At 40.0% G+C, this 19630-nt stretch overlaps 1 protein-coding gene across 2 annotated transcripts in view; it reads right to left on the bottom strand.

Moving 5' to 3' along the window:
* DIP2A (disco interacting protein 2 homolog A) overlaps window positions 1-19630 on the bottom strand; it is a 71859-nt gene that overhangs the window by 20855 nt on the left and 31374 nt on the right. For both annotated transcript variants that reach the window (XR_013774889.1, XM_079311183.1), the window contains exons 4-18: window positions 19243-19362; window positions 14615-14860; window positions 11166-11294; window positions 10496-10615; window positions 9398-9595; window positions 8481-8572; window positions 8098-8208; window positions 7223-7346; window positions 6859-6968; window positions 6417-6519; window positions 5464-5528; window positions 5051-5144; window positions 4504-4623; window positions 3679-3793; window positions 2628-2767 (exon numbers count right to left, since the gene is read on the bottom strand). Coding sequence is in view for 1 of the 2 variants with exons in the window: in XM_079311183.1 (XP_079167309.1) it covers window positions 2628-2767; window positions 3679-3793; window positions 4504-4623; window positions 5051-5144; window positions 5464-5528; window positions 6417-6519; window positions 6859-6968; window positions 7223-7346; window positions 8098-8208; window positions 8481-8572; window positions 9398-9595; window positions 10496-10615; window positions 11166-11294; window positions 14615-14860; window positions 19243-19362 (1887 nt within the window). In the remaining variant the exon portion in view is untranslated. The remainder of the gene's footprint in view (window positions 1-2627; window positions 2768-3678; window positions 3794-4503; window positions 4624-5050; window positions 5145-5463; window positions 5529-6416; window positions 6520-6858; window positions 6969-7222; window positions 7347-8097; window positions 8209-8480; window positions 8573-9397; window positions 9596-10495; window positions 10616-11165; window positions 11295-14614; window positions 14861-19242; window positions 19363-19630) is intronic.

A 19630-nucleotide genomic window follows, 5' to 3' on the forward strand; every position in this document is an offset into this window, starting at 1 on the left:
GAATACTACACAGGAAAAAGCATAAATCTTACCAACTAAGGCACAAATACCTCCACTGTTAGAATGTACATGCAGACTCATTTGAAACTAAGTAATTCCTTTACTTATAAGTCATTAATTTTTTTCATTTAGCACCTGTAAGTAGCTGCTAGTGTCTTTGACTTCCTTTGTACTCCAGAGGATTTAAGAGACAAATTATCTTTTATAATGAAATCTATCATGAATATTCTGACTTAAGGAATACAGAGAAATTTCTGGTGAATTAATATGTGGATAAAGTGGAGCAAACCTGGCTCAGATTCTGATAGCTCAATGCTAGTTTTAAAAGAATTAATGAATTAAGTTGCCCAAATTCTGCTTAACCTTCAAGTAGTTTTACCACTTACTACTGTATTTTCAAATAGCAACAGCCATCAATTACAAGTCATGTCACTCTGAGGCACTTAAAAATACACATTTAAGTGTCTTCCCTCACACAACCAGACAAGTCATTTGATGTTTCTTACTCATGTAGAAAGTTATGGTAGTGTTATCACTGCCTGTCAGTGGGCCCCTAATCCATAAGGGTCCCTAGATTTGCCAGACAATGCTCCAAGGAATTTTGACAAAGGACAAGGGCTTTTTCACAGATCCCTCTGACTGCTCAGTCAGGCATTTCACAAGGACAGAGACATATTTTTTTATGACAACTCATAATGAGGTGAAATTACTTAGCCATAAGCACACAGGGAACTTTTCCAACATCCTAAGGCAGACTTGAACCTGCCACTGAGCAGATGCTCTGTGAAAAACTAACCCAGGGGACTTACAGCTCCAACAACTGAATATGAAGAGTAGCTGCAGGTAGCTGTGTGCCTTAGTGTAGTCACTTTGCTGTGAGAGCAAGCCTACAGCAAAGAAGGAGCCTCCCTGTGATGGTTTTGCATGGCCTGGGTTTTGGTAGCAGGGGGGCCACAGAGGTGGAGCCACATGAGAAAAACTGATCCAAAGAAAGATTTCAATTGATCATGTGTCTTATACCACTCCATTGAATAGCAGTAACATTGAGTTTAAGCTCAGTCATTTCTCCCAAGGATTCATGAATACCTGAAGGGCATGCAAACTCACTCCCTCCATGCCCTTGTGTCTAACCTAATATCTATGGAAAATATGGGGAGCACAGCTGAATTTCATTGAGGTTTCAAGGGAAACAGCAGTAGTGTGGACACCCCACACAGACAGCAGTAGCAGTACATGCCATCTGTATTCTAGCTGAATTAAAAAAAACACACACTATTTTTTTGAGACACTGATGCTAGTCCCAGAATCAGAGAATTGATTAGGTTGGAAAAGACCTTTAAGATCAAGTCCAACTGTGAGGCTGAAGTTACTACTGCCTTTCTTGGAATTTACTACAGACTTTCAAAACAACTTCAAATGGTCTTAATGCAAAACAAAAACTTGAGAGAAGCTACACACCAAGCCACTTCTCTGCTTTGTTTTGGTATGAAGTGCAGAGCTTCTGCTCAGTCTTCAGCAGGAGAAAGCTCTACTGAATTTAAGTTCAATAACTGAACCATTGACTCCAGGGATGGCAAAGGGCTGCTGGGGATAATAAGGACAATTAAACAAGACCAATGAGACTTGTACATAATGGCTGAAATTTTCACCAGCAGAGTGGGAAGCTGTCTACCTCCTCTTTATTTGCTTTGGTGTACTGAGGAGAGGCTGTTGCTGAAATCACACAAGTTGAGTCTCCATTTTATCTTTACCTTGAGCAAATGCTCTACAGAGAGTAGGGCTTTAGAACCACAGCTCTGCAAAGCAGGAAGTTCATAAGGAGACCAAGAGTATCAAAGCCCAAGGGCATGACCAGAATCAATCAGGTTCTTTGGTAACTACATAATAAACTTGAGAGGTGAGGAGAATTAAAAAAAAATCTGTATTTCATCCTCTCCAAGCACACCAGAACAGGTCAGGACAGCACCTGAAACTAGCAGCACAGACAGTGCCACGGAACTGCCAGCCTAAAAGTTGGAGCAGATAGCACCAAGTGTCCAGTCCTTCACCCCACCGTTCACAGTCTCAGCTTTGGTTTGGCACTCTACCTTTACTAACCTTCTTCAGAGTGCTCTCCTCTCCAAATGCAGCTGAGTCTCAAATGAGAACAATAGGATGAGACAAAGTCTCTTTGGGCTGAGGAACAACCCAGCTCTACCTAATTCAGGAACCACAGTGTTGCAAACAGATGCAAACAGGAAATAGTTTAATCCAGGTTACTCCAGATCACTTTCTTGCTCTCCATGGGCACGAGAAAATAGTTTGCAGAATTAGTGGTTCCATCACCTTTGCAGGGTTTGAGATGAGGTCCCTTTCAATTGAAATATTCAATTCTATTCTATTCCACTCCATTCTAAAAACAATTCTGCAACAAGCCAAAAGCATTTGCCCATACCATAACCTATGGTCATTTGGATTTATTGTGCATGAATCTCTAACCCATCATGTGTTTATCAGATAATGTGTTAAAACATAACTCATACTACCTTATAGGTACTTAACATTTTTATTTATTCCATGCACACAAGTGTAGTAGTAAAAATGACTTATTTTGAAGATGCTGAAAGTTATACAAAATGCTTGCCTACCTCCAGGCATGATCTGCCCAACATCCTGCACAGTTAACACTGACAACTTCTCCTCTGTATCCACTCTGATCACGCCAAAACTCAGACAATTCATGGATAACACTGCTTTTCCTGGAGGGGGACCACCCAGTTCAGAAGGTCTGGAAGACAGAAAGTCCAGTTAGATATGAATCAACAGACCAATACTAGTGACAGGGTCACTAAAAACATTGTGCTGGTTTCTCAGGCTTGGTAAGCTTAAGAAAAAGAATGGTTTCTCACTTTGAACAAACAAGAGTTCAAGACTTGTATAGCAACTAAATGAAAAAAGACCTAAAACAAAACTCTCCAAAATGTCAAAGTTTTTTATTCCAAGTTTTCTTGAAGTTGACTTCCTGAAAAAGCACATTTTGATCAGAACCTCTATTAAAAAATTCCAGCATATCCCATCCATGTCTATTAATAATTAAAGTATTTCTTTTTCTCAGAGCATCCCCTGTTATCTCCAGAAATCCAACAGTATTTTTCATAATAGCTACAAATAATTTTTTTTTTTAATTTTAGGCCACTGTTTACAAATCATCATACATAAGCAACTGATTGAGGATTCACCATCTTCCTCCCAAAAATGTAAGTTTTGCTTTGGGGGCATTTTAAAAGGTCCTCCAATAATTTCAGTGAGGATGACACCTTGCTTTCCCAAAGCACAAAAAAACACCTCCTGCCTGACTATTCTTAGAAAATATTAAACTTTTTAAAGAAACCAAACAAAATTCACCCATTCTTCAGTGAAGGAGACATCTGTGAGCTCCATATTTCCCTTGCCAAGGTCTTTGGGCATCTCTGTGTGGGTCATGATATTTTCTGACTATAATCTTAACATGAGATTCCCCATCCCTGGAAGTGTTTAAGGCCAGGCTGGACAGGGCTTGGAGCAACCTGGTGTAGTGGAAATTATCCCTGCCCATGGCAGGGGGTTTGAACTCCTTCCAACCCAAAGCATTCTGTGATTCTATGACACATTTCAACAGCCAGGAAAAGCTTCAGTTCATTTCTCAGAAAAGGGAATTACCTGCGAATAGCAACAGTTAGTGCCTCTGAAGAACTAGCACAGGGACAGATTACTTCTGGTCTCAAACCTCTGGATTGAAATACATTCAGGAATGCATCACAGGAAGATATTGACCCTAGAAAGAACCATCACATCATTAGAAACATTCTTCTAAGAGCAGGAAAGCTTGAGCTGCAGGAATTCAAAGTCTGTGCTCACTCTCAGCTCAGTTATAAGAATACTGTTGCATCCATGTACAAACCAAATATTCTTTCAAACTGTATGAAAGGCATTCCAGTTCATTGTAAGAGAGTAGATTTGGAAGAACTCCTAGTGACTGACAACTACACTGAATGACATTCCCAACTGCATACTCCTCCCGTGTCAGCACTCACCAGCACTGAGTATCATGGAAAGTCCTTAAGGGATCAGAATACTTTGTAACTAAGGGTAACTTTATGTCAACTTCTTATACATCTCCTACCTGATTGTTTCTTATAGAGGTCACAGCACTTAAGTATCAAATGCTTCTGCCATACCCCCAAAATTCTATCAGGCCTCTAGCACTTGACACAAATTGGATTTTATCTATATTTATGTCTTGTAGGTATCACTTCAAGTCAATTAATGGAAAAGTATAGCACTAATGAAAACACATTGTTCAAAAAATGAATTTACACTGGTAATAGCTCAGAAGTGCAAACAACAACGAAAAAGCAGTGGCACACAAATAGTGTTTTACTACAGAATAAACTGCTTAACTCCCCAAGCATCAGCTCTGACACAGGGCTTACAACAAACAGAATCTTGGCAAGACTGACACTCAGGAAATGCATCCATACTCACACGGATTGGCTCCATCTGCCACTATTAACATTCTTAAGGAGCTCAGGCTGACATCTCTCTGATCCCTCTGAGCCAAAAGTGACCAGTGCATATCACGGGATTTCACTACTGCTACACGGGCTGGAAATCAAAACAAGAATTATGCTGTGTGTGCAGAACAAAATAAAGACCAATTATAAAATTCTGTAAGTATTCTTGTGTGTTTACACAGATTTATGAAACTACACACAAAATTTATGACACTCTAAATGTAGAAAACAAATACAAACACCAAATATTCAACTACTGTAACACATGTATATTCAGTGTCTCCAGATGGACTTGATCATAGAATGTGAATGTTTGCTATAAATGCAAATACCAATAAACAGTTTCTTTAAAGGTCTCTCAGATGAAGCCATCAATGTCACTCATCAGTGAATCTGTGAGCACACAGAATATTGAAATGGGACACTCAGTGGGGTACAAAGACATTTTGCACAAACAATTTCATTTGTTTTTAATAACCCCAAAAGAGATGGGTGAATTAAAACAACCTTTAGGGTACCTTTGTATGAGCAGACTTTCTGTATCCAGGAAAGTGGATTAACCTTCATTAATGCATAGGGAATACTGATGACATGCATCCTATTCATAACACTCTACAAGAAAGAGATTAAAAATAAACTTCCAAGTATCTTAAAAAATACAGAACATGTAACAATGCTTAAATAAACATCCCCACCATCACAGCTACAGCATAAGTCTTACAGTTAACTGGTAGTGAAAACCATGCTTATACTCTGAAAAAATAAACTACACAAGTTACTGAAAAAGCAACCGTTTATTCTGAAAAATATAAATATTGAAACAAAAAACATTTGAGAGCACTGATGAATTTATAGCCTAATTCTGATACCAGTACACTACCAATGAAAGAAGCAAACTGCTGCAGTTGTTTGCCTTTATTGCAATACTCACCGTTAACACTCCATGCCAAAGGCCAGCCTCTCTTTTGAAATCCAAGACATTTGTTAGTGTTTCAGCTGAAAGTGAAGGAGAAAAATATAATATTTAAAAAGCATATTTATAAAATACTTAAGAACTACAAATATTTGTTAAAGCAACTCTGAAACTTCCATGACTGCCAAAGAACCAGAGCTCGGTTGCCTGCAACAAAGAGGTTGCTTAATCTCCAAGTGGTTTACTTGACTTATTGCAATAATTTTTGAATTATGATTGCTAAACTAGAATATTACAAGGTATTTAAGACCTTGATTTATTATAATACCCCTTTCCATGTGTGTTTGAACTAGGCAGACTGAAGATTCAGTCTTCAAGCAAACTTCTTCAGCTGAACTGAAAAAGTTAATCTGTATTTGAAAGAATTAGATCCAGTAAGAAATGTCACCATGGCTCTACTAAATTTTCTTGAATATGTTCTCTGTGGAATCTGAGTATCTTATGTGATTCAAGAAAACAAGTAAAAACCAAACATTTTAAATCAAGGATTCAACCTAATTTTTGAGGGATATCTTGAATTGATTAGGTGAAACTTATCACTGATGTAGGATGGATGTATGCAGGAAAGTACTTGGTCAAATGGTAGCACAGATGAACTTTATGCAGATGGTCAAAACCAAGTGCAGCTCTTGGCTGCTCATTGGAAGAAAGACTGCAAACAAGCAGATCTCTCATAACATTCAGATGCCTGGGGAGATGTTGTTTTGTGATTAGGTAAGAGGAAGATTTCGATTACGATTTCTTAAGTGGCTTAATGCTTTCACACATCACACCCTTTATGAATGAGGAAGTTTGTCTTTCCCTTTGCAGTTGAAGCTACTACTCTAAAGTTCTCTGAAAACAGCAGACATGATTATGCAACATAAACTATCAGAAGATGCAAAGCTGTCAGTTACACCTATCTCCCTTACCTTCTGAATAACCACATGCTTGAGTCAGTGCATGACAGTGTGCCAGCATGGAGGCATGAGATACAGTAATGCCCACTGTGCTTCCCTCTTTACTTGTTTTGTACTGAGAAGAGAAAGTGTATGCAAGCATTAGATTAAAAGCAAAACCAAGCAACTTTATAGTAGTGAATTGAAAACATACTACAAAAACTCAGCTTTTTAAAAATCAAATAGCTAGCATAAAATATATGTTTATGTCCACAGAATATGCTGTTTATTATCCCCAGTCTTCTACCTGAACTCCACACAGTCACTCAAGTGATGGCAGTCTGGTGGAAACATTCTTGTTTCACAGTTTAAAATATTGTAGCCATTTCTTTTATTGCATGGAGAATTTAAAGAAAGAAAACATGACAAAGTATCCCAGAGTACCCATAGAAGTTATCACATTGCACTGGATCACCTCGATATAAGCAGTCTCGGCACTGGCATCCCGGACCTGTGGATGCCAGTCCTTGGCTGGCTTTGCCAGATGCTTCCCATCAATCACAAACCACATGAGACGAGGCCAGCCTTCAAAGAAAAAGAAAAGCTACTGTCACCACAGTTCCAAAAATCTAAAGTTTTTTCCCCAGTATTCAGGGATAATGACAGGAGGCAAGCAAAGCCAAAATCCCCTGCAGGAGAGGAAGAAACAGCACAAAGCACTGCCACGACAATCAAGGCAGCTCTTTATGTGTAAGAACCATGCAAGCAAACCCAAAGCTGCAGTTTGACAGCAACAGTGAATATACCTGTTTCTCATGCCATAAAAAATAAACCCACACCTTTGAAAGTCACCACCTCTCCAGTCTGAGCTTTTGGGAGGCCTTTCTGACAGGCATCAGTGGTTAAAGCTAACGTGACTCCACAGCTGCCCAAAAGAAACCCAATCTGCTGACTGCCAGCATCCTGCAGAGAAACAAAGAAATAGCAAAATTAAAAATAACAAAGCTTTGGACAGTTTGTTGTAAGTTCCTAATGTTTAGAAAACATTAAGTCTATTTATATCACAGGAAAAAACAGAAGTCTATCCCACAGGCCCTTTAAATGACTGTGAAAATTTAGTTTTGCTTAGTGCCAGCTAAGATTTGCAGCAGATCTAGTAAGGAAAGCAGTGACAGAAGCAATGGCTGTACATTCCTCCCCAACCAGTAGGGATGTTTATAAATTCTGCTAAAACAAAAAACTGGTTTGATGCTTTGTCTGAGTCCTGAAACACTGAGGAGCAGAGCCTGTAGCTTTTCAGCTCTTTACTAAGAATCCCCAGGTGTGTAGGATTATACCTGTATTTCCAGTAACTGTGGTGTGTCTCTGCCTGCCTCATTACTCAGCAAGAGAACTGAAAAGACAACCTTTCTCTGATAAAATCAGATAAATACTTCCACACATTTTTTTAAATATAATGAATTAGAATAGTTTTTACCATTACATACCCTAAAACACTTAAATCACTAGCTTAATATTATTTCCCCCATTCCTTAACTAAATATTGAATACAATTCCAAGCACAGAATGTACACTGAACAGTCCTCCAGATGCTTTCTGAAGAGCAGGCTCTGAAAGACCCCATGTACGGACTGCAGGATTTAGACATACACACACAGAGACAAGCACTTAATTTGTTTAACAAATCATATAAATTCTGAATGTATTTGCCTACCTTTCTTGTCAGTGGAACTTCTATTGGGACAGGAATAAGTTCTGCCAGGAGACATCCATAAAATGCCACCATAAACATAACTGGATCACTATTAGGAAATACGAGAGCTACCTACAGAAATACAGTAAAATAAGAAAATATGTATATTTTGTCATTTGGCAGAGAGGGGGCTGTTTTTTTTTTAATTTGTGGAACCAGATTTTCACATCAATGTCCAGATTCACAGATAACCAGGTAGAGAAATACTAAGTATTGAGACAATGTATAAGTCACAGTATTGATGATTTCACAATAATTATTACAATATTTTATTACAAGGCTTTCTTCAGCTAAAGCTGTTCCTCACTATTTCATCCATAGGGACCACTTCCAACAGAGCCTACCCTGTCTCCAGGCTTCAGCAGGGGCTCATTCTTAGTGGTTAGCTTGTTTAGCAGGGTATAGGCTAATTTCAAGCTTCGACTCCACAGCTTGCCTGAAGAATGAAAGAAGAAATTAGGAAGTAGAAACTAAAATTTTAACACATGGTCCCTCACACATGCACTAAGCATGACTGTATCAGAACAGCTGGCAAAGTCCAAGTTCAGTTTAGTACTTGGCTTCTTTTTGGTTTACCTTTCTCTTTTTTTTCTATTTTAAATGTAAAACTAAACATGATATTCTAAACAACAGTCAAAGTTCCACTGTAGAGTAATTAAATTACTGCAGCTGCTCAGCTATATTTCCTGCATCCTTCATCTGTGAGAATGCAAACAATGAAGTCCAACATTCTAACATATTATACAATGAAATGCTGCACTGAGCTATCCTGCAGGACACAGTTATTTTCCCTAAAAATGCAATTTACTATAATACTTCTGGTTCATTATTACAGGCAAGTTTCACTTCCCACCATTCACACCCTGATTATGCTCCTGAGGTATGAGTCTTCTTTATAAGGCTGTGCAAGATGTTAAAATGGAATGTCTCCCCTGGGAATGTGAAGAGTGCATTCTTAGTCATCTGTTTCTACCTCCCAGTTTACACTGAGCTATTTTTAGTGCTCTTTTATGAAAAAACCCACACAATTCTAAGAGATTTACAAACAGCCGCTTGGAAAGACTCAGTATATTTTGCAATCAACATTTTCTCTTCCTTAACTTCTTTAAAAACGTTTCTCATATACAATGAATTAATAATTTCCATTCCTACAGCAATCTCCAGCCATGTGCTACAAGCACAGGCAGTCCTTCTGAAGCAAGACAAACTGGTGTTTCATGATGAACACCTAATTCCTCCCCCAGCTGGCTCCATCACGTACCATAGGTCAGGGTATAGATGGCTTTCCCAGTGGTATCCAACGCTGTCAGACAAGGGGCTTTGGACTGGGTGGTTCCCCAGCGCTGCAGGGCAGCCAGCAGGGAGGGGGGCCAATTGGTCACAACCCCCAGGGGTTCCCCTTTAAGTACATTCACTTGATTTCCTTCAGGCTTTGGTTGATTTGGGTCGGGCTGTTGCACTAAAAGCAGAGCACAGTAAAAGGGAAATGTCAATCTGTACAAAACATGTAAGTTACACTTCACAGACTGTTTTGTGAACCATTCACCTTTTCCTCACAGCTATCACTACTTCTCCTCTGCTTCATGAATGCTATGCTTATCATCTGTTGGCTTCCCAAAAAACAGTGACCATCACTTCAGAGCTGTGATTCCACATTATTGAAATATTAGAATTTGAATCTCTAGGCCACTTCTTTCTACTTTGGAAAGCTCTTGTTTTCTGCTGCTTGTTCTCCACATCTATTTCAATGAAAGCCTTCACCAAGTCAAGAAGGGTTATCAGAGACAACAGCTTCAGTGATGCCTGGATACTGAATACTGATATTTTTTGCTGCACTGAATTCTCAACAAGTGATGAAAAATGACAGTATGCCTGTCTAACAACACATTTTTAAAGAAAGGCTTTCTGTTAAAATCCTGCTCTAAGCTGCTCCAGAAAGTGAAGTATATTGATCTTAGTGAGCAAATTCCTGGTTGAAGTTAGCAAACACTCAATGTAGATAACCAGTAAAATGAATGGTTCCAAGTGGTGTCTCCTCAATTACATGCACCTCAATGGAAGTTCATCTGGAGAAACTTCAGCAAAAGACTAGAATCACAAAAACTTGTATCTTGTAAGTTTCAAACCAATAGTAGGGGAACTCTAGTGGTAGCTGCTCAGAAATGTCACTCTGAGTAGGAGGGTTGGGTTAAAGATTTCCACTTGTAATAACATACACCCTTTCTCTCTCCACTGTATTAATTCTACCATGACCAGTTTTCTACTGAGAAGAGAAAAAGAAACCAACACTTGCTAAGTATCAGTTCTGTCATGAACCACTTACACAAGGAGTAAAAAATGTATCTGAAAGAAAATTAACCTTCTAGCAGCTCTTCAAAATCATCCACAAAAAACTCCTTCAAAGGTGGGCGCTTCGGTCTTTTCAAGGTATTTAGCAGCTGTTGGATTTTAGAGGACACTCTGCTATTCACTGGGACACCTGCCAAACAGAAAAGATTTATTATTTATCATATATTACCAAAATACACTGAAACACGCAACTTTCAGGTGGAAAAGTCATTCAGGACAAGTACCTTGTTTGGAAGAAAACAGCTTTAATCAGTAAGAGTTTCCACCATGGATTTATTTGCTTTCAAACAATGCTGTTCCCTGGCTACCTGGCTGATGCAGATACCTTCTCACACTTTATTTTAGCTTTTCAATCAACTGATGCCTTCATGAGATTTTAACTGAAACATGAAGAATGCCCTTTTCTTCAGGAATCGAGGTATTTACTACACCTTAACATTCATTCTATTCTGACAGCATCAGAATGCTTAGAAAAAATGAGTGAATCTTTCAATATTTTACAGGGCTTGTAAGAATTAACACAATGCAAAACATGTTAAATGCCGATTTTCATTTGTATGTGATAAATATAAATTTTTATATGTATCAAAATTTAAAGTTCTGAGGCAATACAAAACTAAGATGCATATGAAGATATATATATACAAGGGGGAAAGGTGGGAGGTCTATAGTGCAATCACCATCTGCAGTTTCCAGAATGCTGCTGCTGTAGCCTCTGGGCACTCCTCGCACGGATGCGACCTGTGGGCGCTCGTGGTGCAGGTATTCCACCAGGCCAGTGGTCACATCAGGGGGGGCAGAGTGGTTCTCTGCAGAAATGCAAGACAGATAGAGGAGCTCATCAGACACCTTAAGAATCAACAGAATCAAAGTTGCTTCTTACACTGCTTATTTCACAGGGTGAGAACCACCTTACAACCCAGAGGCACAAGCCTGCTTGGAGCTCTGCCCCGTTTCCTGGCTCTACAGCAATGCTTAGGGAATGTCACAGAATGGTTCAGCTTGGAAGGGACCTCAAAGTTCATCCTGCTCCCACCTCTTGCCATGGACAAAATTTTACCAGATCAGGTTGCTTCAAGCCCCATCCAACCTGGCCTTGAACACTTCCAGGGATGGGGCACAGCTTCTCTGGGCAACTTGTGCCAGCCAGTGCCTCCCCACTCTCACAGAATTTCTTCCTCATCAGAGTCTCTCTTCTTTTAAAATTTAAAACCTTTCCCCCTTGTCCTATCACTAACTGCCCCTGTAAGAAGTTGCTATCATCATTCCAAAACTGGAACCAAGGTTATAGAATGGTTTTGAATGGAATGAGTTAGGAAATGGCAGTATTTTTGAGATGTGTTTGAACAATGGACAACAAGAATAAGAGGACTGAAATATTCAGAATCCTGATGAGTAAAAACAGGAATGCAGCTGGGAAGAGCTGGAGAAACCCCTGCTGCCTAGGGCTGGGGCTGCCTCTGTAGACACAGCCTTTGGAGGACCTCAGCATGTCACAAATCCTGCCAGAAATGCTCCAGGCAGAGGGAGACCTGGGCAGGGCTGTGAAATACATACATTATACCCCACTCTGAAGCAGTCATCAGCCCCAAGACAGCAAGTGCTTATTGCACTGGGCCCACATTCCCAGAGCTGACACACAAGCCACAAGTCCAGCTCTAAGCAGTTTCAGAGGGATCACCAGAAGAAAAATTTAAATCCGTTCCCATATCTTCCAATGGACTTCACTGCAATGTTTGCATTGCAAAGACCAAATTCCTTTCACGTGGGTGAGGTACATGAAGGAGAAAGTGTTACTTCACCTCTCAGAAAAATGCCCTGGAATCAGTAACCACAAAGATGACAACTGTGTAAAGCTGACCTTTATAACCATTGCACAGGACTCACGTGTACACCTGTCTCATGTATATGCTCTCCCTCTGTTCTATATATTTCTGAAGTTGCTTTTTGGTTGTTTTTTTTCTCCCCTGGCTTTCCCAAAGTCCCAAACCATAGGCTTCCTGCAGCATACAACCTGGCCACAGAGACAAGTGTACCTGGGTCCCACTTCCCACCTGACAAACCCTGCAGGGACTAGCAATGTCTCACTATATATGGAGAAGGGATAGGTTTAGTGTTCAGGATTTATGCTTATTAGCTTAATTAATCATTTGAGCATTTTATTAATAAACGCCCATGAGACCCCATGCTATTAGGTTGTATAATCCAGATATACCATGGCACAGCAGGGTAAGAGAAGTGGTGAGGAATTAAAAAAAGAAAAGTGTGAGCAGACTTGTGACTTCAGGAAGCTAATTGATTCAGACTGAAGGACCTTTGCATTAGTGATGACAAGACATTGATAAATGCAACAAGGCAGAGTTCAAAGAAAGAACAAATGGGATATGATAGAGAATTAAAAGCCACCATGATCTGTATTTCCATCTGCTCTAAAAGCTAAGGTGGGAAATACTACACAGTTGATACGGTGATCTTGAAAAAAAATCAAGACATACCACCAGCCTTATTTATTAAAAAAAATTACACAAAAGAAAAAAGCACCCCCCAACATGAAGGGTTGTCCTTGCTGCTACTAAGTGAAAGACAAACATCTTTAAAGTAATGCACATTTCTGACTCCATTAAATACTGTAACCTTGCACTTCCAACACTGCAGTTTACTGCCTGGGAACTTAGCTGGAACTCACCATTAAGAATGCAGGCTGGAGAAGATGAGCTGCAAGGGAACAAGCTGCTAAATTTTAATTCTCCAACATCTCAAAGGTGTGACTAACTATTCAATACATAACCAAATACAGAATATTTACATAGGGCATGACAATTAAGATATGTAAGATGCCTTTCAGAGTGCTGGTATCAGCACACTATCTGAAAAAATAAATAAACTCTTCTATGCTCTACAAGAAATCAAAGCCCTTTTTAGAAAGTACGTGAGTATTTATCAAGAATCATAAAAGTTTGCAGTGTAAGAACTGAGAAAATTTTCATATTCTTGTGAGCTAGGAGAAGTACATGCAGACAGGAAGAATGTCCCAACTGAGCTGATACTGGCCATGCATGAATGTTACCAAGCTAGGAATGAAAACTGACAGAACATGGCAAGCATTGCAAAAATGAGGAAGACCATTCTTAAATGAAAATGAATCTATTTATTTCTTTGTTAAAGGCATTGGAAATTTTATCTTTAGAAATATTTTTAACAGATCAGCTCTTAATGATACCTGAGCTTGCTTCCTTCCTTCTAGATATTATAATTATTTCCTATTAATGAAATTTTAAACCTGCATACAGCCCAACATTCAGCTGCTTAAATGCTGGACTCTGAACTCATAGTAAGGTTGATTTTGCATATAATGTTGTTGATTAAACAGTCCTGATAGATAGGTCTCTCTGGCCTGGGTCATGAGACAGAAGACAATGTATGCTGTGCTACATTTTGTGTATCTTGCAAGTTTTTACAGCTATATTAAGAATTCCATCAATCCCAGTTAAGCAGAAAAGGTTAGCCAAAATTGATTTTGTAATTTTAAGGAGTTAAACATGACATCTATTAATCCATAATTTGAAATCCAGAACAGCTCAAAGTGAAGCTGTGACAGATTACCTCCTTCTTACATCCAAGGACAAACAAAATTGCAAATTTCTCTTTATTAATAAGCTTGGAAATGGGAATATGAAAAATTAGGTTTCTTTAAAGGTTTTGTACAAACAGCACAAAATTTCCCTTATGATTAGTACCTCTGTTTTCACAACTTTCCCAAAGAGCCTGTGTGTTTTTCTATCTTTCGAGTGCTTACAAACTGAATCACATCTGAAATACATAATCTGACATTATTTAGGGTAAATACATGCAGACTGGAAAGCATGCAGCAAAACCAGGAATCCTTTGAAATTCTGCTAAACTGAACCTTAGTTTCTTGGTAAAGCAAGCATTTTACCAAGAAGAATGCACGTTCAGATCTCATGAGCAACTCGCCTGGGTTAAATACACATCCATCATACCTACCTGGTCTGTGAACTGCACTTTTTAAGGCTATTCACAGGCATCTCCTGGTGAAGACCTTTGTGTTTAGCCCTGCTTTGGGATTGTTTGCAATCTGATTTCATTCCACAGCGGCAGGTTTACTGACCTATCTGCGTGTGTGCCATGAGATCTGCAAGCACAGTGGCAGCAGTGGTGGCAGGAGCGGTATTGGAAGCAGCAGCAGGTTTCCCTCCAGGATGAGATGAGGTGGAGGATGCAGAGGATGAGGTGGAGGAGCCCTGAATGACCCGGTTAAGCCATGGCTCTACGTTGGAATGGCTCTGGAACGGAGTGGAGCCGATCCGCCCTTGCCGCCGCAGCGAGCCCTCATCTTCTGATGCTGACGAGGTGTCTGTGGTCAAAATAACGATGAGAGGCCTGTCATGTGGCAATGGCAATGACCCAGCAGCAGCAGCAGCAGCAGCGCGGCCCTGCCCCCAGCGCTCCGGCAGCGCGCTCCCCACGGCGGTGCTAAGGAATGACAGTCTCACTCACAAATACATCCCTATTGCTGCTGCTCTCTGCCTTAACACAGCTTCCACACCAGGGTCACAGCACACTCAGAGCAAAGTTTCAGTTAACTCCAACATTTGGAATGATGTTAATGAGAGTTAAAAAAGGTTTGTACCATCACTGAGCATCCCATCCCATCCTTATTCCACTGAAAAAGTACTTCTGTGCCGAACAGGTAAATTTTATCTCATCTCACTTGAATAAATAAAAAACCTTTTTATTTTTTCCCTGTTTTTTTCCTTTTTTATTCGTTTTGAGGGGAAGGGAATTCTTCACTTTCTGATTCTTCTGACAAACTGTTTTGACAACTAATTCCTAAAAACACCACGCTGCTCTAAAGTTCAATGAAATTGAACTTCATTCATGTATTTCAACCACATAAACTGATATTAATGAGTAATACACAGAAATGCTTTGTAAAGCATCTTTTCATTCTAGATGTATAATTGTTCTTGTTAGAAGTCTGACAAAGGGATCCTGATTTAATTACCATCCAGTAACTTACAACTTTCCAGACGTTTCTCTTTGGCATGCAATCTTTCCTTATTTATTATCCATCCAAGAAAAAAGAAAAAGGTCATTCTAAACATCAAGAAAATACATCCCATGTGATTTTGAGTGAAAACCAGAAAGTCTTATTACAGAAAAAAATCTTGCCCTGATAAAAGAAATTGCTGAATTTTAATGACTTGATCTTTCACATGCATTATATAAGGCAGGACATCTGTTGCTATACCCTAAGAGTGCAGACTGGATATCTGGGGTGGGTTACATCAGAAATTCTGCAACCTTAATTTGGGGTATTTCCTTAATCCTCTGGACACAGTTGTTCATCTAGCTACAACTGTTCAGCTAGATAATTCAATATAAATTCTTGAAGCAACATAAAAAAAGCTACTCCTCATCTTGGGCAACACATTTCAACTCTTTAATTTTCTTATTTTCAATAATATGTGCATTTCCAATAGTGTCAGAATAATTTCTCTTAGGAGTCTAAAATCACAAAAACAAAAAAAAAATTTCATAAGAATTCCATTATCTTGATGGATTTTGAAAGTTAAAATTGTGGATTTCTCATTATTTGACCTCCCTCATCAAACAGGACAATTTTGAATGAAAATACCCAAAAAACCAGATCTCACAAGATTCAGCTATGGTGCATCCCCATTCCTGGGTCCATGTCTCATGTGATACTTCCAGTCTGCTGCTGCATTTGGAGCTTTTGGCAGCTGACTTCATTTGCTCCTGGACAGAAGTCAAACATCCCATATTGCTTGTAACCCTTCCTTTATTTTAGGCAGAAAGCAAAAATAAATAACCCCAGTAACACAGAACAAGATAGGATTATGAGCAGCCAGGAATTGAAAAAAAAAACCAACAAAAACCCAACAAAATCCAAAACCATGTCTGCAATTTATAATCACTTTGGAGGAAAAAATAAAACTACAGAAAAAGCAGTTTTCTCACAGAATACTGATAATATCTCTGTCTCCTTACCCAGATTCAAGACCAATGAAGTCTGTGTACAAAAATGAAGGTTCCATGGTGAAAGCATTCTAATATCAGAACATACACCATGAAGTACCACCCCAGCAGCAGCCCTGTGGCAGTGGCATGGGTTAATCCATGGATCCTGGTGTGTGGTGACAGAACAGTGACAGAAAACTGTGTGCTTGGCTTCCAGCTCTTCCTGGCTGGGAGCTGACCCAAGACAGTGACAGAAGCCACCCCTCTTTGAGCCAGTCTTACACGAAGGCTCAGCTCCAGTTCTGATCACAGGAAATGCGTGTAGGAAGGATCAGAGACTCAACAGGACAAAACCAAAAGTATGTTAAAGTTTTTGGCTGGATGAGTGATAGAAATAGTTCCTTTACTGCCAGTCAGGAGCTGGATTTCAACTGAACAGTGTGCTGACAACCATGGATTCACAGAATGGTTTGAGTGGGAAGAGACCCTAAAGCTCATCTCATTCCAATCCTCTGCCATGGGCAAGGACACCTTCCACTATCCCAGGTTGCTCCAAGCCCTGTCCAGCCTGGCCTTGGACACCTCCAGGGATGGGCAGCCACAGCTTCTCTGGGACAGTGCCTCACAACCCTAAGTGTAAAGAAAGTGACTCCAATGCTTCCTTCCTGGTACCTGAGGGTGGCAGTTCGAAACAAAGTTCTAAGTAAGTCTGAAGTAATGAATACCAAAGCATGTTTTAATTTCATTAACTCCTGCAAATACAAGGACAAGACAGTAGGTAAATGGCTCATGATTAGATGCTCAGCACTACTCAGGTTTTTGCAACACTGGATCCTTCTGGCTGAGCTAACTTAGCAAATAAAGGCAGGTCCATAAAAAGACAATTATTTTTATGATTTAATATAGCTGAAGTACCTAGAATATTTTTGAATGTCCTCATTCCCTATGATACAGAACTCATCCAGTGGTTCATTCTCTTACAGAGATGAGGGGATCTCATAACACCTTCTCCCAGAAAGAGCTTAACAAGGGACTCATGAGGAATACTGAGTCCAACTCCAGGCCCTGCACAGGAGCACCCCAAGAATGATTCCATATGCCTGAGGGTGTTGTTCAAATAGTTTATGAAATCCAGCAGGCTTGTGGTCACACCAGCTTCCATCTCCTGTTATTTAAGGTGCTACTGCACCCTGCTCAATCCCAGTGTGAGCACACTTGGTTTGTTTGCTGACCACCTGCACAGGCATGTTAGGTGACACTCCAGCAGCACAAACACACAAAAAACATGCAGACCCCATGCCTCATCTTGCTGTGTACACCCATGTACAGCACGGAGTGCAGGCTCAGGGACATGGCCAGGCACATGTTCCATTAACACACCACCAGCCCTTCAGGATCCTCTCATCCTGCTGTTTTCCTCCCCCTCGTTCCTCCCTGAGTCTGTCCCTTTGCCTGTCTCCACTTCCTCACATTAACATCCCATAACAAAACTCACACAGCTCCAAAATACTCTTGCCCTGCATCCCACACTGTGTCCCTCACCCCTCTGTGTGCTCCCTCCAGTCCAGAAGGTGCTTTAGTGCTGACTGGTCTTGATGGGCTCCACACCTGCCCCAGAGGGACAAGCCTGACCCTTCTCAGACTCCTGAACTTGCCTTCCTGCCTGTTGCTGTACCCAGTGCATCTCTGGGCTTGTGCAGATGGGTCTAGGACAGGCTGCTGGCTCTGGGAAAGGGATTATTTGGGTTCCCCATCTGCCATGCTCTGTGCTCCTCTGCAGGTGAGCAGGGCAGCTTTAATCACACAACCTAACTTTCTCTCCATAGCATCTCTGCTTCTTTTTAGTAGTAGCCCAGAAAAAAGATACTTTAATAAAAATACTTAGCATATCTTCTAGGCAAAAACATTAGGGGCCAAGAAAGACCATATATAAGAACATAAAGGATTACTGTTTATTAACTAATGAAATAATTGAAGAATCCACAAAAACAATATACTTAAGTGTATGACTAGCCAACTAAAGTGGAATTCTCTTTAAATGGGAAGAACAAAAAGAAATACAGCTCAAAAAGCAGGGGGAAGGCATACCTGAACTCTTCTTTTAGAGAAGGGAGTTAAGAACTAGAAATGATGGAAAAGGGCATTACAAGTCAATGTGCTTCTGTTCCTGGGTTACATTACAAAAGACACATGCACATTCTCAAAATTAAACATCATAGGAAATCCCTCCTCTTTGAAAACAAGACACTGGCCTCAAACCACTTGGCTTGCTAGCACAGTAAGTTGTATGATTTTCTTAACCTCCAGAAAATTAATTGTGAGACAACAGAAGATTCTTTTCCTCCTAAAAATTAAAGAAGGTATTCTGCCATAACCAATCTGAACAATTATAGTCTATGATTTTCAGACTGTTTCAATATGCTCACCACTGAATAGTTGTAACCACCTGATGAATGCTCCACAATTAATGCAGCAACTTAATGCTCTGCTATTTCCTTCAACTTATAAAAGAAGAATCTTCTGTAATGTGAAAGGAGGTATTTTCAGCTCTGACATGTTTGCCTAGATTATCTCCTCTGAGTGAGATTACCTGTTCATTCTATGACTGCTTTCATGTGGACTTTCAGCAGCTACACCATCTCTAGATAAGACACTAAAAACCATGAGGAAAAATACACAGGACATTTGCTGGGATGGAGAGCCACAGTTTCCATGGGCAGCTCTGTTAATTTTCTGTGTTCACTCAGTATATACCTGGAGGGGTGTATGTCTCTACTGAAGAGTGCACCAGGACAGAACGTCTCTTTGAGGGCATGGGCATCTTCCTCTCTTTGTATTTTGCAAGTGCTGCTTGTACTGCTTCAGTGTGGACATCTATACAGAAAACAAACAAACAAACAGGTTAGAATTTCAATTAATCAGGAGGACTGAATCAGCACCACTGCCTCCAGCTCCAATCCAGTGCAGAAGCAATGGCTTCCAAAGCTAAGGGAGAATATAAACAGGGGCAAGCTGACACACTTTCCTCATGAAACCAGCCTGAAAATGCTCTGTGAGTAGCATTTAGGAAACCACCCTGAAAGAAACACTGCACTTACAGAGTACCCAGTATGTTAGTTTTGAACTATCAGTTATTTTCATT

The sequence above is a fragment of the Erithacus rubecula genome (genome assembly GCF_903797595.1).
Source record: "Erithacus rubecula genome assembly, chromosome: 8".
In the NCBI taxonomy this organism is placed as follows: domain Eukaryota; kingdom Metazoa; phylum Chordata; class Aves; order Passeriformes; family Muscicapidae; genus Erithacus; species Erithacus rubecula.